The sequence below is a fragment of the Melospiza georgiana genome, chromosome 12 (genome assembly GCF_028018845.1).
Source record: "Melospiza georgiana isolate bMelGeo1 chromosome 12, bMelGeo1.pri, whole genome shotgun sequence".
In the NCBI taxonomy this organism is placed as follows: Eukaryota; Metazoa; Chordata; class Aves; order Passeriformes; family Passerellidae; genus Melospiza; species Melospiza georgiana.
Genome location: NC_080441.1, coordinates 18,479,079 through 18,498,035, shown reverse-complemented (window position 1 = coordinate 18,498,035; position 18,957 = coordinate 18,479,079). Strand labels below are relative to the sequence as shown.

At 57.3% G+C, this 18,957-nt stretch overlaps 2 protein-coding genes across 2 annotated transcripts; both read left to right on the top strand.

Annotated features, from left to right (window-relative positions):
- Positions 1-2,139: 2,139 nt before the first annotated feature.
- On the top strand, positions 2,140-3,952 carry ASB12 (ankyrin repeat and SOCS box containing 12). The gene is made up of 2 exons (XM_058032876.1): positions 2,140-2,932; positions 3,791-3,952. Exons 1-2 carry the CDS (start codon positions 2,140-2,142, stop codon positions 3,922-3,924), a joined length of 927 nt encoding a protein of 308 aa, XP_057888859.1. The 3' UTR covers positions 3,925-3,952.
- A 4,046-nt stretch (positions 3,953-7,998) lies between these two features.
- On the top strand, positions 7,999-11,181 carry AMER1 (APC membrane recruitment protein 1). Its single transcript, XM_058032813.1, has one exon. It carries the CDS (start codon positions 7,999-8,001, stop codon positions 11,179-11,181), a length of 3,183 nt encoding a protein of 1,060 aa, XP_057888796.1.
- The last annotated feature ends 7,776 nt before the right edge of the window (positions 11,182-18,957 follow it).

Genomic DNA, 18,957 nt, shown 5'->3' with positions numbered 1-18,957 from the left:
GGGTGACAGAACTGTGAGGGTGGGCAGGCCCTGGCACAGGGTGCCCCTGGATCCCTGGCAGTGCCCAAGGCCAGGCTGGATGGGGCTGGGAGCAGCCTGGGACAGTGGGAGGTGTCCCTGCCCATGGCAGGGGTGGGATGAGATGAACTTTTAACTTTTTTTCAAAACCAAACCGTTTTTTAAAGTTCTTTTCAAAAGAACTTTCACCATTTTGTGATTCCATGAACCCTGGTTTGGGCTCTCCTGGTTGAGGAGCCTGCCTCAGCCCAAGGAGCCTCCCTTTGGAGATGCTGTCTGTTTGTTCAGGAGATGTCACAGCTGCTCTTTTCCTTTCCCACACCATTTCCCTTGGGGCTCTAACTGGGAACTGTCTTTTTGACTCAAACCTGCAGCAACCCCCAGCCCATTCTCCATGAGGGTGGGTGATCCCAAAGCTCCAGAGCTCATCCCTGGTGTGTCCAATGAGGAGCAGCAGTGTTGGAATTTCCCACATTTGTGTATAAATTGGGCTAATGGGTGGCAGCCCGGCAGAGCTTTGGTGCCATCAGACTTGTCCCAGTGTCCCCAGCTGTGCTGGTGGCCTGGCTGGGGTCCCCCAGAGCTGGTGGCCGTGTCCCCATGGGTGATGTGGGACGGGTCCCCATGACTGCCCTGGACAACGGGGCTAATTGCTCCTTCTGCTTATCAGATAATTAACTGTTTGCTATGCCTCCTTTGCTAATTAATTGCCCCGTGGAGCTCCTTGGCCTCTCCCAGGCCAGCCCAGCCCCGGCTCTGCCTCTCCCAAGGGAACCCGAGCTGTCCCGGGCTATGAGACATTCCTGTGCCCACCCCGAGTGTTTCCAGCTGCTCAGGTGCCAGCCGGGACACCCCATCCCTGTGGGACATCCCATCCCTGTGGGACATCCCATCCCTGTGGGACATTGTCGCAGACATTTCTCCACAGAAATCCTTTCTTTCAGATTTCTGTGTCTTTGGGAGGCCAGAGGCTTCAGAAGACAAGGTAAACAATTATTATCAGCTGCTGGGGAATGCAACAGGGACACCTTGATTGGCTCATTTCCTATGTTTATAATTAAGGGCCAATCACCAGTGCAAGCTAGGGGACTGAGTCCTTGGCCACAACTTTGTTATAGATTCTTGCTATCTATTCTTAGCTAGCCTAGCTGCTCTGCAAACCGCTCTCTATATTCTATTTAGTATAGTCATAATGTATTATATATAATATCTTAATAAATCAAGCCTTCTGATCAAGATACAAGATTCACTGTCTCTCTCTCACCCCACTCAGGCGCGGTAATAGGACATCCCATCCCTGTCCCCACTGTCCTGAGGCCACATCCTGTGTGCAGAGCCCAGGGAAGCCCCAGGGTTCAGTGCCACTGGTGTGATCAGCTCAGCATTTCCACCCTTCCTGCCCCAAATCCCTGAGCAGAAACATCCCAGACCCTTCTGCAGCCATGACCAGGGGGCTCCGGCAGGAGGAGGGAGGAAAACAGTGGGATTCTGACGCTGGCATTGTTTGGGAAGGGAGATGCTGGGAGATGTTTGATCCCTAATCAAACTGACTGCTTCACATTCACCTCATCCCTCAGGATTGGGGACACAGGACACAGGGAATGGCTCCCACTGCCAGAGGGCAGGGATGGATGGGATATTGGGAATTAGGAATTGTTCCCTGTGAGGGTGAGCAGGCCCTGGCACAGGTGCCCACCCTGGATCCCTGGCAGTGCCCAAGGCCAGGCTGGACACTGGGGCTGGAGCAGCCTGGGACAGTAGAAGGTGTCCCTGCCATGGCACTGGGTGGGCTTTAAAGTTCTTCCCACCCAAACCATTCCATGATTTTATGGGATCCTGACCCACATACCCACAACAGCACTGAGCTCCGTTGTTCCCTCAGCCTTTCACCCACGTGGATTTCCTCATGTGGTGCCAGGGCACATCAGCAGCATCCTCATCCAATGTTTGTCAATTTTTTTGGCGAATCTTCCTTTTGTTGAGTACAAACTTGCACTAAAATGCAGCTGTGGGTGTCAGGGACTGGTTCTAACCCGGGTTTAATGCCGATTCTGCCATCCCGTAGATCTTCGGCTTCATCCTTTACCATGCGAGCGGCACATGGAGCCCAGCCCCGACAAGATGACCCTGATGGACATCAACAAGATGTTCTCGCTGCTGCAGCCCGGGGATGACGAGGAGGCCAGCGGGGAGAGCGAGGAGCTGAGCCGGGCGGTGTGCCGGGATGACCACGAGGCGCTGGCCCGGCTCCTGTCGCAGGACCGCTACCGGCGGCTGATCAACCGGCGGAGCGGCTGGGGCGTGCCCAGCACCCCGCTGCGCCTGGCGGCGGCTCGGGGCAGCGAGCGGAGCCTGCGGCTGCTGCTGCAGCACGGAGCGCTCGTGGACAGCCTGGACGTGAAGGCGCAGACGCCGCTCTTCGTGGCGGTCAGCAACGGGCACGGCGAGTGCGTGCGGCTGCTGCTGGAGGCGGGCGCCAGCCCCGCGGGCAGCGCCTACAACAACTGCTCGCCGCTGCTGCTGGCGGCCCGCGACGGCCGGGCGGGCATCGTGCGGCTGCTGCTGGAGCACGGCGCCGAGCCCAACGCGCGGGCCCGCCTGCCCGAGTGGGCGGCCAACACCGCGGCCTGCTCGGGCCCGCTCTATCTGGCGGCCGCCTACGGGCACCTGGAGTGCTTCCGCCTGCTGCTGCTGCACGGCGCCGACCCCGACTACAACTGCGCCGAGCCGGCCGTGCTGGCGCAGATCCGCGAGCCCAAGACGCTGCTGGAGACGTGCCTGAGGCATGGCTGCCGCCCCGACTTCATCCGCCTGCTCATCGACTTCGGGGCCAACGTGTACCTGCCCGGCGTGCCTCACAGCGACCGGCCCGGCCCGCGCAGCGAGGGGCTGGAGCTGCTGCTGCACGCCAGAGGTACCGCGATGGTGCCCGGGGCTGGCACGGACGCAGCTCGGCTCCGATTCCCCCTTCCCGACAGCCACACCCGCGGTTCCTTCAGCCTCGGTCCCCTCACGGCGTCACTGCGCTGTTCGGGCGTGGGGCTGCCCCTGGATCCAGGGAATTCACTGAGGGAACCCAAAGGGGTTCGGAGTTCCAGATTTAGGATGGGAAGTCAATGATCTATGATGTCCTTCAAAACCAAATCAGCCATGGGTTCTGTGGTTTGGAAGGGATACATGGAGGCCTCCAGCCCAATTCTCTGTTTGGAGCCAGGCCAGTCAGGGCAGGTTTGTGCAGTGGAGTGTGAAGTGGGGCTGGATCAACCTGGGATAGGGGAAGGTGTCCCTGCCCATGGAATGAGATGAGCTTAAGTTCCCTTCCCAACCTAAGCCCTCCTGTGGTTCCATGATTCCCACAGCCTGGGTTTCCCCTCACTTGTGGGGTTACCCCCTGCTTTTCACCCTTGCTCTCCTTTCTGCTGCTCAGCTTGGGCTCTCCTGTACTGCCCAAGTTTCAAATCTTGCACCTATTTCCATGTGGGTATGGGAGATTTCTTCTCTATGCCCATCTTCTGTGGGAGCTTGTGCCGGAGTCCATAGCCCCAGCACAGAGGTTGATCTGTGGGATCTATTAATCAGATGTTGAGTTTTCATAGGATCATGGAATTTTTATAGAATTATGGAATGGTTTGGGTTGGAAGGGACCCAAAGATAATTTTGTCCCAATGCTGTTGGTTTGCTCAGCCCATGTCCCTTTCTTTAGGGCAATGCTGGGTTGGAGGGCAGCAGGGCTGCGTGTTCTGAAGGTGACCATGTGATTTTCCTTCCACAGCTCATCCCAAATCCCTGCTGTCCCAGTCCCGGCTGGCCCTGAGGCGCCTCCTGAAGCAGCCTGGCCGCTCGGCCGCCCTCGGAGAGCTGGAGATCCCCACAGCCCTGGCCAAGTACCTGCAGCACCAGCCGTGATGCCAGCCTGCCCAGGGACACCACTGAGCACCCCAGTGAAAACCTGCTCCACCCTGGTAGTGAATCCCTGAGATCTGTGGAACCTCTGGGAATTTGGGGTCACAGGTTCATTTTTGCTGCCAGGTGTCTCCAGAAGGCTGTGCCCAGGTGGAGAGGTGGGAAGGGAAGAGAAGGAGGAGAGAGAACAGGAGGTCTCAGCTCTGGTTTGCTGCAGAGCAAGGATAGAGCAGGATCTGTTCCTCTAGGTTTGCTTCAGACTGTCTGTACTGAGTGATTTTACACCTTTAGCTGATTTTGGTTGGAGAAGGGGCTGGGAAAGAGTGTGGAGGAATTCTTGGCTGTGAGGATGAGAATTGTTCCCTGGCAGGGTGGGCAGGCCCTGGCACAGGTGGCTGCCCCTGGATCCCTGGCAGTGCCCAAGGCCAGGCTGGACACTGGGGCTTGGAGCAGCCTGGGACAGTGGAAGGTGTCCCTGCCATGGCAGGGGTGGCACTGGGTGGGCTTTGAGGTCCCTCCTGATTCCAGGATTCCCAGAGAAGTTCCCAAGTGCCTCCTCCAGTTGGGAGGGGCAGGATTGGGGCTGGCCCTGGCCGTGTGTGCCCACCCCAGCGGGGGCAGAGCCCAGCACTCCCAGCTGGCAGCACAGGAGGGGCTGGGAGAGTCCCAGCTCTGACCCTAAACATCATCTTCTCAGCCCAAAAGTGCTTCCTGTTGGGGCTGAGGGTCTCCCGTGGTTGGGCAGGGCTGGGGTTTGGATTAAAGTGTTCTGTTCTTGGTCTGGAGCTGCTGTGCCCTGTCTGGTGAAGCTCCCCACGCTGGGCAGCCCTGCCAGGATGGCTGGGCAGGAATCAGGGAATGGCTGCACACAGGGAATGCCAGGCTGGAGGGGGGCATCCCAGCACTGCTGTTGTGTCCCTCCATCCCTCCTGCCCTGGGCACGGGGATTGCCCTCACCAGTGGGGCTGGAGGTGCCCTCCTGGCTCTTCCCACAGCGTGATGGGAGCTGATGGATCCATCCTGCTGCTCCCTGGCAGCTCAGTGCCCACACAGCGGTGTGCTCTGGATGTTCTGCAGGCTTTTGGGAAGCAGCAGAAGTGTCCCGTGCTTCATTCCCTTCATTCCCTCCTGCCCTGTGCCATCCCAAAGGGAAGTAAGTGCTCCCAGGGCTCAAAGCTCCAAGGGTGGCTCTGGGCCTAACACAGGCACCTCCCTGCAGGATTTATGGGCCTGTGTCAGGGGCTGGGGGATCAATTAATCAGCATCTATTAATTAGGCTGTGGGCCTCTCCCAAGGGGAGCATTAGGGCTTGGAAGCAGCCTGGACAAGGCTCCATAGGGAATGATGACACTGCTGCTGCCACTTCTGTCCCCTCCCAGCCACCTGCAGGAGCACACCCGGAGCTGGGGGCTGGGAGAGGCTGTCCTGCGGGGACATTGCCATGCCCTGCTGTGATTCCCACTCGTGGCATCCTTGCTGTCATCCTCACGTGGAGATCTGAGGGGCTTTTGGGAGTTGAGGGTCCCAAAAATGGGGAGGGGTTTGGGGGTCCCAAAAATGGGGAGGGCTCTTCCCTGCCGGGCTGCTCAGTGCCCGTGAGACTGTGGGTGTGCAGCAGTGGGGGGCTGGCAGTGCCGTGGCACGGGTGACACGCCTGTGGGGTACACAGCACATCCAGGGAGGTGTCCCACGGCACACACGCCGTGTCATCCCGGTGTCACACACACTGTCACATCCCTGACCCTCGTGGTGTCACACACCAGGACAAGACAGGACATCCCCCCGTGTCCGTGACCCCGCGTGGCCCGCGGGTGTCGCTCCAAGCCACGCCCCGTGCGGAGGCCACGCCCCCTTGTCAAACATGTCCTCTAACGAAGCCCCGCCCCCAGCACGGGGACCCGCATTGAGGCCACGCCCACCCCCCACTGGGACGTCCCCCGTGGTGGCCGCCCCGGGCCACCGGGGAGGACACCGTGGGACGGTCATGAGGGGACATCGTGGGGACACCGTGGGGACCGCGCCCAGCGGCCCCGCCCCGTCACCGTGACCCCGCCCCGTTCCATTGGGCCCAATGCGGAGACCGCGCCCTCCCTCACGCACAGGCCCCGCCCCCCGCCGCCGCGCCCCGTCAATCACCGCGCCCCGCCCGCCAGGCCCCGCCCCCTCCGCCCCTCGTCAGGAGGCCCCGCCCCGGTCGTCACGCGGCGCCGCCCCTGCCGGCCGCGCCGGGCGGACCCGCGGCCCCGCGCCCCTCGCGCGGCCTGAGGGCTGGGCCGGGGCCGCGGTCCCGGGGGTGCCGCGGTGCCGCCGCCGCCCGCCCGTGGTAAGTGCTGGGCACGGGCCGGGCCCGGGGCCGCGCTCCCCGCGCCGCCGCTCCCCGGGCCCGGACCGACCCCCCCTTCCCCCCCCCGCCCCTCGCGGTTTCACGGATCCTCCCGAAAGTTTGGGAGCGCGGCGGGGGGAGCGGGGAGGGCCGGCCTGGGGGAGCGGCCCCGTGCGGGGCTGGGCGGGCCGGGGGTCCCGAGGGTCCCCTCTGCGGGTGAATCGCTGCATTTCATTGTTACCGTGCTGCTTTTTGTTGGCTTTTAAACCTCATTTTCCACGTTCTCTTGGTGGTGGCTCTTTGCCCTCGGTGCCCTTTATTTCCCTTTCTTTCATTTTTATTTATTTCATTTTTTATCCTACCCCAGCCTCCCCTCCGCAGCCGTGCCGCGGTGCTGACGTGGAGCTGGAGAGGAACGATTCCCAAAAGGAATTTTTGTGATGCTGGCTCTGTCTCGTGCCCTTCCCCTGCTGTTCTCCAGCCGCCCCTGTCCAGGTGCAGCTTTAGGCTCATTTCCCCCCCTTTTCCAGCAGCCCCGCTCCCGGCCAGGTGCGAGCATTTCTCCCAGGCCCCCCTCTCCAGCTCTCTCCAGAGGCTTTGGAGGCTCCTGGGACTCGTGGTGGGCTCTGGTGGAGCTGGACAAGCCCAGTTTGCCGCTGGGGAGGCGGCTGTGCCAGCCGGCTACGCCCCAGCTGCTGCTTCCAGCGGGACAGGTGAACGTGAGGGGTTATCAGCAATCCCAGAATTCCAGAACCACGGAATGGGCTGGGTTGGGAGGGACCTGAAAGCCCGTCCAGTTCCAGCTGATGCCAGATCAATAGAGAGGCAAAATAACCTAGGAATAAAAATCACCTGGAATTGCAGGTTTCGTGTGGGGTCCAGGAGCATCGTTTGGACGTATTTTTAATTTGGGATCTCTGGCTAAACACCTCGGGAAGGTTTGCTTGGCCTCCTGTCAGTCAGAGCTCAGCCTGGGGCACTTACAGCTTGGGAGCACATTAGGATTTTATTGCATTTAATTTCTCCACCCTCACCTCTGTAAAAGAAACATGATTATAATTGTTTTATTTCTGCTGTTCCTGACAGCAGTCCAGGGTCAGATTTCAAACCTACCTCTCTGCTTCTGGGATAATCTGATCAGGGGGTTCACAGTGGGTGTTTTTAAGGCGATTCTCTCTGGCTGCACAGATTATTTTAAAAACAACTGAAATCTTCTATTAAAAAAAGCCAGGGTAGTAACCAGAGTGATTTTTCCCCGGACACGTGCGTAGGGGGGGCTGTGTCCTGGTTTGGCCTCCCTCAGGATGCTCTTTGGAGCCTGGCATGAGGCCTGGCAGAGCTGGGAGGGGGTTTGGGAGCTGCTGGCTCTCACTTGAAGGTGGCCAAACCTGATCACCCTGGAGACAGAAAATCTGGGAAGCTGCAGGGCTTGGAGCGAGGAGGTGCAGGGGTCAGACCTGCGTGTCCCCAGGGATTTACCCGAGGGGGATGTGTGGTTTTCCTGCTCTGGTGAGCTGCCACATTTAGGCGACATTTTGGTGCCTGGATTTTGGAAGCGGAGGCAAAGCTTGGAGGCTCCTCCAGCCGGTGATGGAGACCCCGGTGCCTTCAGCTCTGCCCCTTGCGCTGCCTGTCCTCCCTCACGCGTGCCCTCTCCTGTGCCTCAGGTCGGCGGTGATGCGTCCATCCCTGCGCCCCGAGCCCCGCGCTGCCCGCGCCGCCGCTCGCAGCTAGACCCAGGCCCGCGCGCTGCCATGGAAACGGGCGGCCCGGAGGAGCGGGACGGAGCGGACCGGCGGCGGCAGGAGGGCGGGGACGGCCCTCCCGACAGCGCCGACGGCTCCGTGCTGGCGGCCGAGCCGCAGCAGCCGCCCCCCGGCAAGCTGAGGAAAACGGCCTTCAAGCTGTTCGGGGGCAAGCGCAGCATCTGCACCCTGCCCAGCTTCTTCGGCGGCCGCGGCAAGAAGGGGCTCAGCAAGTGCAAGACCCACGACGGGCTGAGCAGCGCCGCCTGTGACAAGGGCGGTGCGGCGCGGCCGGGCAGCCCCGCCGAGGGCGGCAGGGACGGGCAGCCCGGGCCCCTGCCCGGCTCCCGCAGCGCCCAGCTGGCCCCGGACAGCGGCGGCAGGGCGGAGCCGGGCCAGCAGGACGGCTCTCCCCCCGGCAGCATCGAGGGCTGTGACAAAAAGCCCAACGGGGAGAAATCCTCGTGCCCCAGACCCAAGAAGGGGCTGAAAGGGTTTTTTAACAGCATCCGGCGGCACCGGAAGAGCAAGGCAGCCGAGAGTGAGAAGGCGGAGCTCCCCGAGTGGAGCGGGGACACTGAGGAGGCCGGGAATGCCCCTGGGATGGGAGCAGAGAGCCGAGGGGCCGTGGAGAGCAGGGGAGCAGGGCCGGGCCCTGAGGCCACGGCCGGCCCAGGGGACTCGGGGGGCGACTCCAGCTGTGGGGAGGCCACCGAGCCCACGGGCCCCGCAGCTGATGGAGGCACCCCCGAGGGTGACACGGTGGCCGTGCCAGGGAACGGGGACGTTCCAGATGCAAAATCAGAGCCCGAGGCTGCTGCCTGCGCTGAGTTTGACCGTGAGAGTTTGCTGCTGGCCTTCCACCCTGACTTCATGGACAGCGAGCCTCCCTGCCTGCACTCCGGGGACCTGCTGAGCCTCATGCTGGGGGACGTCACCTCCCTGAAGAGCTTTGACTCGCTGACGGGCTGCGGGGACGACATCGCCGAGCCCGACATCGCCGAGAGCAGCATCTCTGTGGAGCGCGGCCGCGACGCCGCCAAGCGCAGCTCCTGCCTCGTCACCTACCAGGGCGGGGGCGAGGAGATGGCCATCCCCGAGGAGGCTGAGGAGTACCTGCAGCAGGTGTGGGACAGCGGCGTGCCGGGGGACAGCAGCTACGGGGCCCAGGTGTCCAGCAGCAGCCTGGAGACGCACGCCTCTCACGAGGCCGATGCCAACCCCTACGTGGGGGATGCCGTGGATGGCGTTGACCTCCTGACGCCCCAGAGCGACCAGCAGGAGTCTGCCCCAAACAGTGATGAGGGGTATTACGACTCCACCACGCCAGGGCCAGAGGATGAGGCTGGAGAGGAGCTCAAGAAGGACCGGCTGCCCCGGGACAGCTACAGCGGCGATGCACTTTATGAGTTTGACACCCTGATGAGCCCCTCTCATGGGGAGGAATCCCTGTTCGAGGGCAAAGTCCCACGCCAGGGCATCTTCAGCTACTTCATGGACTTCTGCCTCCCTGCAGAGAAGAGCCTGATCCAGCAGATGATGGATCAGAAAAGAGGGCTGATGGAAAGTGAAGAGGAGGGGCTTGCAGCCATTCAGAAAGAGCTGCTGTACTGGGAGCTGCAGAGGGAGCCGGTCCTGAAACGCCTGGATGTCTCCAGCAAGGAGAAGTGTCCCCGGGAGAAGCAGTGCATTGAATGTAAAACCAGAGCAGCCAGCTCCACTGGCAAGAGCCAGAGTGGCCTTGGGAGTGAGCAGGTGGCCTCACACACCCCAGGCCGGGCTGTCAATGGTGGGGTTGCAGTGGCTAGGGCTGAAAATGCAGAGTGGAGGGATTTTCCAGGGACTCGGTGTCTGGAAAACTGTTACAACAGCCAAAAAGCCCCTGGAAGTTGCCTTATTCAGCTGACAAAGAACAGCGCGGGGTTCGATGCAGACCTGGACTGTGGGATGTTTGGGGACCCCGTCCATGGCAGCAAGGCAGGGATGTTCCCTGGGTTCAGGCTGCCCGAGCAGGAGCACGGTGGTGGAGCAGAGCCCGGTCCTGGTGAGCCCCAGGTGGGCAGCGAGCCCGAGCACGCTGTGAACTTCTCCCAGGCTCTGGTGGAGTTTGCCAGCAGCGGGACCCTCTTCTCCAGCCTCTCTGAGAGCCTGGGGAGCTCGGCCTCCAGCTCGTCCTTCACCCAGAACCTCCCTGCCCTCCCCACCATGGTCACCTTCGACGTGGTGGATGTGGAGCAGGACGGGGAAGGGGAGTGTGAGCAGCACCCGGAGCTGACGGCGGGCGAGGACATCGCCGAGGCCTTTGACGATGGCTACGGACAGAAAGAGTCCTTGGCTGAATGTGACGAGAGAATGTCCCTGGCCTTCTCCCCGGGCTCCTTCCAGAGCTGCAACTGGGGCGTGGCCAGCCTGCCCCGCCACCTGCGCCTGCACGGCCTCAGCCCCTCCATGCCCGCGCCGCTCTCCGTGGACCGGCGGAGCCGCTCGCTGGACACCGAGAGCCTGGAGTTCGAGCTGGCCGAGCCGCCCGGGGCCCGCAGCGCCCCCCAGCCCTGCCGGCTCTGGGCCAGGAAGGACTCTGCCGGAGCCAGGAGGAGCAGGAGCAAGGAGGAGGGCGAGCTGCTGGCTCCCGAGGGTGGCCCGAGCTGGCCGGGCCTGCGGCACCTCCAGCGCGGCCCCGAGGCGGCTCCCGGCGGGATGGAGCTCTGGGACTTGGCCCCGGCTGGCGCTGTGGAGAGCGTCTGGGAGCCCTCGGAGCCGCCGGACACCGTGTCCCCGTTCCTGCCTCTGTCCCAGTGCGGTGCCGTCGGGGAGGTTCCGGAGCGGCGGCCGCAGGAGGCGGAGCTGAGCCGGCTCCCGCTCCGGCCCTGCAACCTCCCCCTGCAGGCCGAGCCCAGGCGGGCCCGGGAGGCGGCCGGCTCCTTCCGCTACCCCGGCGATGTCCCCAAGCTGTCCCGCCTGCTGCCCCTGGGAGAGGCAGAGCTGCCCCCGAGCTTTGGCTTTGCCTCCTCCCCGGAGCACCGTGCCAGGGGCAAACCTGTGGGCATTGCCCAGGGCGTGCCACAGCATCCCGGGAACGGCAGCGGGGACACCGAGAGCCCGGAGCGCTGCACCGAGCCCCTCAAGGGCAGGGCCACCCCGGGGCATGGCCCCTGCCGGGCCACCGTGTGCACTGTCACCCAGGCTGAGTAGCTGCAGGAACATCATCACCGTGTCACCCAGCTGAGGGGCTGCAGCAATGTCCCCCTGTCACCCAGCTGAGTGCAGGAATGTCACCGTGTCACCCAGCTGAGGCTGCAGGAACATCACCCTGTCACCCAGCTGAGGGGCTGCAGGAATGTCACCGTGTCACCCAGCTGAGTGCAGGAATGTCACCGTGTCACCCAGCTGAGTGTCTGCAAGAATGTCACTGTCACCAAGCCAAAAGGCTGCAGGAATGTCACCGTGTCACTCACCACGCTGAGGCTGCTCTGGGCAGGAGTGAAGGGGAGCAAAGGGAGGGGGAAAACTGGGAGCAGTTTGGGGAGGACTTGAGTTGAGCTGGGCTGATGCTCCTCTCCTGCAAACATCCGTGGCCTTGCCCCTGTGGATGCTCTGGAAGCAGCTTGGAGCTGCCTCCAGGATTCCTGCATCACCACTGAGGCACTTTGTGGTTTTCCAGCCCTCTCCAGCACCAAGTGCAGCAGCAGCAGCCCCTGGCAGGAGCTGGGGATGGACCTGGTGCTGGTGTGGCAGGCTGGGGTTTGTGCAGGGCTGGGGGAACAGGCCTTGGGCAGAGTTTTGAGGGAAGTGGGGCTGTTTTCCTCATGTGGGTGAAATGTTTTGGTTCACACTCACTTTGAATGTCTTCCAGCCCAGGCTCAGTGTGGGCAACAGGGAGGAACGTGCTGCTTGTTCCAGAGTGAGGATGGGGCAAGGCAGCTGGAAAGGGGAACTTTGCAGCAATGTTTTTATTTATTTGATTTATCCTTGCCCCAAAGGAAAGCAGGAGCTTTTGTGTGTGTGCTGATAACATTCTCCAGGTCTAGTTTCAATTTGCTCAGAAAGATGTGCTGTCCATGATGTCCCTTTGAAGAACAAAGTGTTGGTCCCTTCTTTGTTGTGGTGTGTCCTGACGGTGCAGAATTCCTGGTGGAATCCTTTCCTGGGCTCCTGGCTTCTCCAGGGCCATGGGGACAGGGCTGAGGCCTTTGAAATAAGCTACATTTGCATCATGCCTGTAGCTGTGAAGTGGCAGATGATGTTACCTTCTCAAAAGGAAGCTTTGTGGCTTTTTAATTTTATTTTATTATTTTAAGATTGTTTTCTTTGCATAAACCCACAGGAGGGAAGTTTTGTGTCCCTTGGAATTTGGGATGGGCCACAGCTGCACTGGGCTTCTCTCCTGTCTGGAGGGAACAAAAAGCCTGGAAGCTGCTGGAGGGTTGGGATTTTTTGCCTCTTTGAGGGAATGTGGAGGAGGGACACAGCTGAGGGGACAGACTGTGCTGTGAGCTCTGTGGCATCTGTTCCAGGCTCCTGGTCCCCTCTGTGATCCCAAACCCCCAATCCATGACACAAAGCTGCTTCCCTGTCCTGTCCAAGCTCTGTGTTCTGATTCAATTCCATTACCAGTGATTTTTATTTCCCCCACCTCGTTGCCCTTTCTCTATTTTTCTTTGCAGCAGAGTTTGTAGCATTCAAAATAAATAATCCCAAAGTGGGAATACTGGAGTTTTACCACATGTGTGGAGTGAGGGATGGCCCTGCTTGGGCCAGACTCCATTTTCCTGCTGAGTGCTGCTCCTGCTCCACGTGGCTCCATCAGCTGCCATCCCTGCATTTCCAGGCACAAGGAGCTGCTTTGGGTTGGATGGGTTTTTTTCCCCCCCAAGCAAAATGAGGTTTTGATATTCCTTTTGAGAAAAGATTCCTCTACCCTGCCCTTGGGTGTGTGGGAAGGAGCAGGGAGGGCAGGGCAGGGCTGCTTCAGCCTCTGTGTGTGCTGTGCTCGTCCTGCTGAGGCAGAGCAGATCCATCCCTGCATCCAGGGGCTCACACCTGGATTTTTCCATGTTTTCCTGGCAGCTGCTGGGCCATGGTTCTGTTCCCTCACCCCTCTGGGACACCAGGGAGGGTTTCCTGGGACACACCTGGGGGTTGGTGCCACTGCCACCCCTGGGGGACAATGGTGAAAGTGCCCTCGTTAGCACAGCGGCTAATGAGCATGGGATATCCCCCCCTGGAGCAAGGGCAGGGCAGCTCTGTGCCCATCCCACCCCAAGCCACGGGCACACCCTGCTGGGGACACCACAGGGCCACTGTCACCCCCTCACACCCTGCCTGGGTTCAGTCCCTGCTTTATTTCCTTTCAGCATCTCACCAAAGGCATCTGGGGGGGGTTCCAGGCTCTGGAGCTTTGTTCAGCCAAAGTCCTGCTGGGGGCTGGCAATGTCTGGGTGCTACATGAATGTTCCAGGGTGTTCTGGGATCCTGGGGGAGCTTCACAGCCAAGGCTTGGCCATCTGACTTCATACCAAAGGTTTCTCCTCTTAATTCGATGGGAATTCAATGAGGCAAATATCTCTGGAATTCAAATGAGTTTTCCTAAAGCAGTTTAGTCACTAATTTGCTGGATTATTGGCAGATTCTGCCCCATTAACCCAAAGAAATTGGAATTTCTAGTGCAGTAGTTCAGCCTGGCAATGAGGACTGCAGTAGGGATTGGATTTCACTGCCTGCTGAGCCACTCATCCCAAAAATCCCCACTTGGCATCGATGGGAACAAAGCTGGGCTGGAGCTGGGTCAGCCCAACACTGCCTTACCCCAGGAGCTCCCAGCTGGGGTGGCCACTGAGGCTTCTGATGCAAAAGGGCTTCCCAAGCAGAAACCAGTCACAAAGTCAGGAGCAGAGAAGGTCCTGCCAGGATATTTAGGGAAAAACGTGAGGAATTCACCTGTTCCTGCAGGGAAGTGAGGGGCTGGGGCTGTGGAGCTGGGATGGAAGCACTGCCCAGAGGTTGTGTTGCATTCTGGGGACTTGGGGGTTTTCTTTTGTTTGTTTGTTTTTATACACATAAGAAAACGGTCAATTTTCTCTATTTTTGTATAGTTTTGCATTTTATAATCATGGGGAAATTTTACAGACTGTTCTTTTACTCGTGTGTCTTTGTCTTTCCAAGTGCTGTGGTTTGCTTTTCCCGTGGATAAAAGGCCATTCCTGCTGCTGCTGTGCCCAGATCCCACCTGCTCCCTGGGAATGTGCCCCCAGGCCTCACAAACACACTTTGCACACACTTGAGATGTCCTTAACCCTCCTCTGTCACACTCAGCTGTCCCTTCTTTGCTTTTCAGTGTTGTTTTTAATCTGAATCTCTGGATTTTGGTCATTTCTCCCTCCAAATGTTATAAAATGCTCACAGGTTCCAGCTGAGGCTTTTCCTGCTGTCTGCTGATGTTATTTTATCTCAAATTTGGGCTTTCCTTCAATCCTTGTGCAGGAGATGCTGTTGGTGCATGGAAATGCTCTTGGACAGGTTTCCTCTCCCCTGGCCAGGCTGGGATTTCACCCTGGTGCCTGAGGATTGCTCCTTAAATAATCCTGGGATTAGCAGGGCTCCCCACCTTCCCCTCCCTCCCTCTCCAGGGAGCTCCAGCCTGTGCTCTGCCTCACCAAAACATCTCCCTGCAATGACACTGCCTTCAACTTCAGCATCAGAGCAGAGCAGAGCTTCTGGAATGCTCAAATCCAGCCCAAAGCAGATTTTCTCCTCTTTTTCCCCCCAGCAGAGGTGGCAATTGTCACTGATTTGGCTCTGCAGAGATTTTTTTTTTTTGTCTTCTAATTAATAACTTCTCACCTGATGGTGCTTTTAAAATTTCTCTGGCTTGGGTTTGCCCCATTCCCCACAGGGATGGGTGGGAAGGTTTCTCATTGAACATTCCTGGGGCACTCAGACCCACTTTCCACATTCCCTCTGGCCTGGAATTCTGGGCTCCCTCCTCTCCAGCTGGGGCCTCCTGCTCTTCTCACCCACCCTGAGCCACCCCAAAGCTCCATTTGGGTGAAGTGAGAAATTCAGATCCCAAAAAGCCTCTCAGTTGTAAGGGAATAATGAATTAGCCCTTGTCCTCAGCTGCCCCTCCCTGCTGCCAGGCTGGCAGCTCCTCCCCGGTGACCAACCTGGCTGAATTTGGGTTTTTTGTTTCCTCCCTGGTCTCATTGCTACTAGTCCTTTCAAGTTTTTAATGTATTGATTGTGTTTTAAAGATGAATGTTCCTTTCACTGAATTCTAATGAATAAACTGCAGATTTTTAGAGAACATTGGATTTCACTGGTGCTTTGGTGTTTTTGTGCTTATTTTATCCTTGATTTAATGTTTTTCTTCCCCTTCCTCTTTGTCTGTTCGTTATTTGCCAGTGAGGTTGAATTTTCCATGGGAGAAGGCAACAGAGACCCTTTGGAACAGGGTAAAGCTCCTCAAAGCTCCATCAAATGAGCCCTGGAAATTCTCCATCATTATTCATATTCTCCATATTATTCATTATATACATAATATAACCAATGCTATATATAATATAATAAATATATAATATCATCAATATATATCTATCTATAATATTTCTAAATAAATATATAAATTATACTATAAATATTACCGATAATATTATAAATATATTGCAATAGATATTATATTATAATATATATTGTAAATATATTATAATATGATATAAATATTTAATAGTAAGACTAAACAATATTTATAATATATTCATATCTAATAGAAATATAAATATATAATTACATTATATTAATATTTAGTATCATTAATTATAATAATATATAGTATTATAAACATTTATAATATTTATTAATAATATTTCTAATATATACTATTTGCACATAATAAATATATATTTATATAAAGATATATAAACTACATCTTTATATATATATATATATATATATATATACACTTTTAAATATTTAAATATGTATGCTTTTAAGTAGATTTTAATGTTTATTTCACTGTATTGTTCTCTGCTGCATTTCAGCTGGGAATAACCCCCCTCATCCCGCTGGAAGAGCCTCCAGCAGCTCCCAGAGCTCTGGGTTTGGCTTCTCCTTTGGGGTTACATGAGGTTGGTGTGGCCCAGGAGCAGCCCTGACTGTGCCACTCGTGTTTGTCACAGCTCTGGTGGCTTTCACCCCAGCAGGGCAGGGCAGGGCAGGGTCCCTGGGGCAGCGCCGTCCCTGCTGTCCCTCCCACGGGAGCCTCTGGGGACAGCGAGGGACAGGGGCAGCAGCTCCTGCAAACCCCTGGCTGAATTTAGGGAGGGAAAAGCTGCCCAGGCAGGGACAGAGGGCAGGAGATGAAGGAGCTCTGCTGATTCTCCTTCATTTTAAACGTGGGAAGAGCCTGGAAGGCAATCAGGGAAAATGGCACGTGGGGCTGGGTCAGCACTGCCTGGGCTGGAAAACTCTGCCAGAAACTGTGGAAAGGCTGGGCAGGGGTGAGCGTGGTGTGCCTGGGGCTTCCTGGGTCAGGAGCTCAAAATTCAGGCTTCAAACCCCCCCTCTGGAGCTGTGCTCCCATCCAGCCTCCCTGCAGCCTGCTGGGTGTTATTCCAGACACCCTCCCTGCACCCCAAATCCTTCCTGGCCGAAAGAACATCCCCACAGCCCCGGGGTTCCCTTTCCACATCCCGCTCTGAGCTCTGAGCCTGCAGCAGCTGCAGGGGCATTTTCCCCGAGGCGATGGCAAAGCTGGGATTCCCTGCCAGGGCTGGGCTTATCCAGGGGGTCCCGGTTTGTGCCCTATTTTCCCTGGTGCCAGAGGAATCTCCCCATGGCTGCACCCCCAGCTCAGGCAGGGACGCATGCAGGGGATGCAGGAGATGGATTCCATCTATCCCTGGCTTGTTTCTCCTCCCCCAGCCCGTGGCAGAGGAGCGCTGATGATGATGAGGACAGCGGGATCAGCTCCTGGGATGGCCCGTCCCGCTGGGAACGCTTCAAACCCTCAGCTCTAATTGCCTCCTTGTAAACACAAATTGACTCGTTTGCTGCAAACAAATTCCTGCAGACAAAACCTCCTGGAAGCCGCTTGTCATCACAGGAATGCATCTCACACTTTGAAGTGTTCCTTTTTTTTTTCCCCTCTTTTTTCTCCAAAGTGATTTGAAAAGCACCAATACAACAACTCTGTGACACAACAACTCTGTGACACAACAGCTGTGCTCTCTGAGGGAACACCAGGGGTTTGTGGCACTGCCAGGGTCCTCAGGCTCCTGTGCCCAGAGGCTGCCAGGGCCTGGTGACCTTTGTGTCACCTGTCACACCTGGGACAACTGCTTTAGTTCCTTCCCTACTTCCATGGACCGAGTGGAGCTTGTTCATCACATCCCCATCCCATCCCATCCCCATCCCAATCCCATCCCATCCCATGCCAATCCCCATCCCATCTCCATTCCATTCCATCTCAATCCCATCTCCATCTCCATCTCCATCCCCATCCCATCCCATCCCATCCCATCCCATCCCCATTTTCTGGGCTCAGTTCCCACCTGGTGGCTCCCACTGGCTCAGCACAGCCCTGGGACACCTTGTCAGGGACACCTGTCCTGGGGACACAGCAATGTCCCCTCCTCACCGTTTTTGGGGTTCCTGGGTCCCCCCAGCTCAGCCCCAAGGTCCAGCCCCTGGTGCCACATCCCCACAGTCGCTCCATGCTGGGGGATTATTTCTAATCCCTCTATTTTTAGAACAATGCTGAAATCTGTTTAATGCTGGGGGGATTTGGGAAAGAAAAAGACAAACAACAAGGGAAGAAGAGTAATTTTCTTTCTGATGCAGGAGTTGTCAGTGAAGGGGTTTTTTGGGGTTTTTATTTTGTTTTTTGGGAGGGTGTCTCTTTGCTGAGTTTTATTTGTCTGTCAGAAGGGAGGAGGGAAGGAAGAATTGAGCCTTAAGAAAAAGCTCTGAGGGGTTGTCCTGACTGTTGTGGGCATGGAAAATGTCACAGCAGCAGGACCAGGTCATCCTGCTCCCCAAAATCTGGAGCTGGCCAGGCCTTCCCCAGGCAGGGGATCCCCGGGTGGGGCAGACACAGAGCTCAGAGCTCTCTGTTCCATGCATGGAAAGGAGCAGGAGAGGAGCTGGGAGAGCTCAGCTCTTGGGAATATCTGTAGGAGTGTTGGGGGGCAGCACGGTTGGGACGGATGGAGACGAGAGATCTCTGCAGCCAGGTCAGGAACTTGGGGTTTATTGCAAAGGGCCTGGGGGCAGGGCCCTGCTGGGAGCTGCCAAACACAGCTGGAGCAGCAAAGAGAGAAGAGAGGGGGAGAGAGGATGAGAGGGGGAGAGAGTAAAAAGGGTAAGAGAATAAACGGGGTAAGAGCGTGAGGTTCCCATTACCATACAATAAATCTTCTTCTGTGTTGAATATTCTGATTTTCACTAATTCATCTAGTACCCTATACAAATCCTACAGCATTTACATACAGCCTATCAGAATCACTACATCACCATGCTGAGTTACATTTTAAACCCTAAAAACTCCTCTTTGGGCCCCTTCTGCCAAGCTGGCAGGTCCTGCTCTGCCCCTTGGCCCTGTCTGCAAGCAGAGGGTGTTGTTTCATCAAAAGGGGATCACCTTCAGTCTGGCCACACCGTTGTTTTCCTGTTGTTCAGTAACTGAGGTATCTCAAAGCTTGCTTTCATTTCAATCTCGCTTATAGCTTCCATATTCTCAAAATCTTTTGCCAGACAATCGTATTTATAAGGCTTTCCTGTTTCATCTTCCCCAACAATATCCTTGGGGATATTCCTGCAGGCGCTGGGGACCGTGCCCTGCCCACCCCGGAGGGCCCTGGTGACCAAATCCCGGCTCTGGGCAGGGATCGCCTCCATGCCGGGAATTGGAGCCTGGTTTGGTGCTGGGCTGACCTCTAAGGGAGAGCTCCCACATTGCAGCTCATGGAATCC

Bases quoted from the DNA above. Each gene is read 5' to 3' on its own strand.
- ASB12 (XM_058032876.1), top strand. From the start codon at position 2,140: ATGACCCTGATGGACATCAACAAGATGTTCTCGCTGCTGCAGCCCGGG. The intron at 2,933-3,790 runs GTACCGCGATGG...TTCCTTCCACAG, and splicing joins GCTGCTGCTGCACGCCAGAG to CTCATCCCAAATCCCTGCTG.
- AMER1 (XM_058032813.1), top strand. From the start codon at position 7,999: ATGGAAACGGGCGGCCCGGAGGAGCGGGACGGAGCGGACCGGCGGCGG.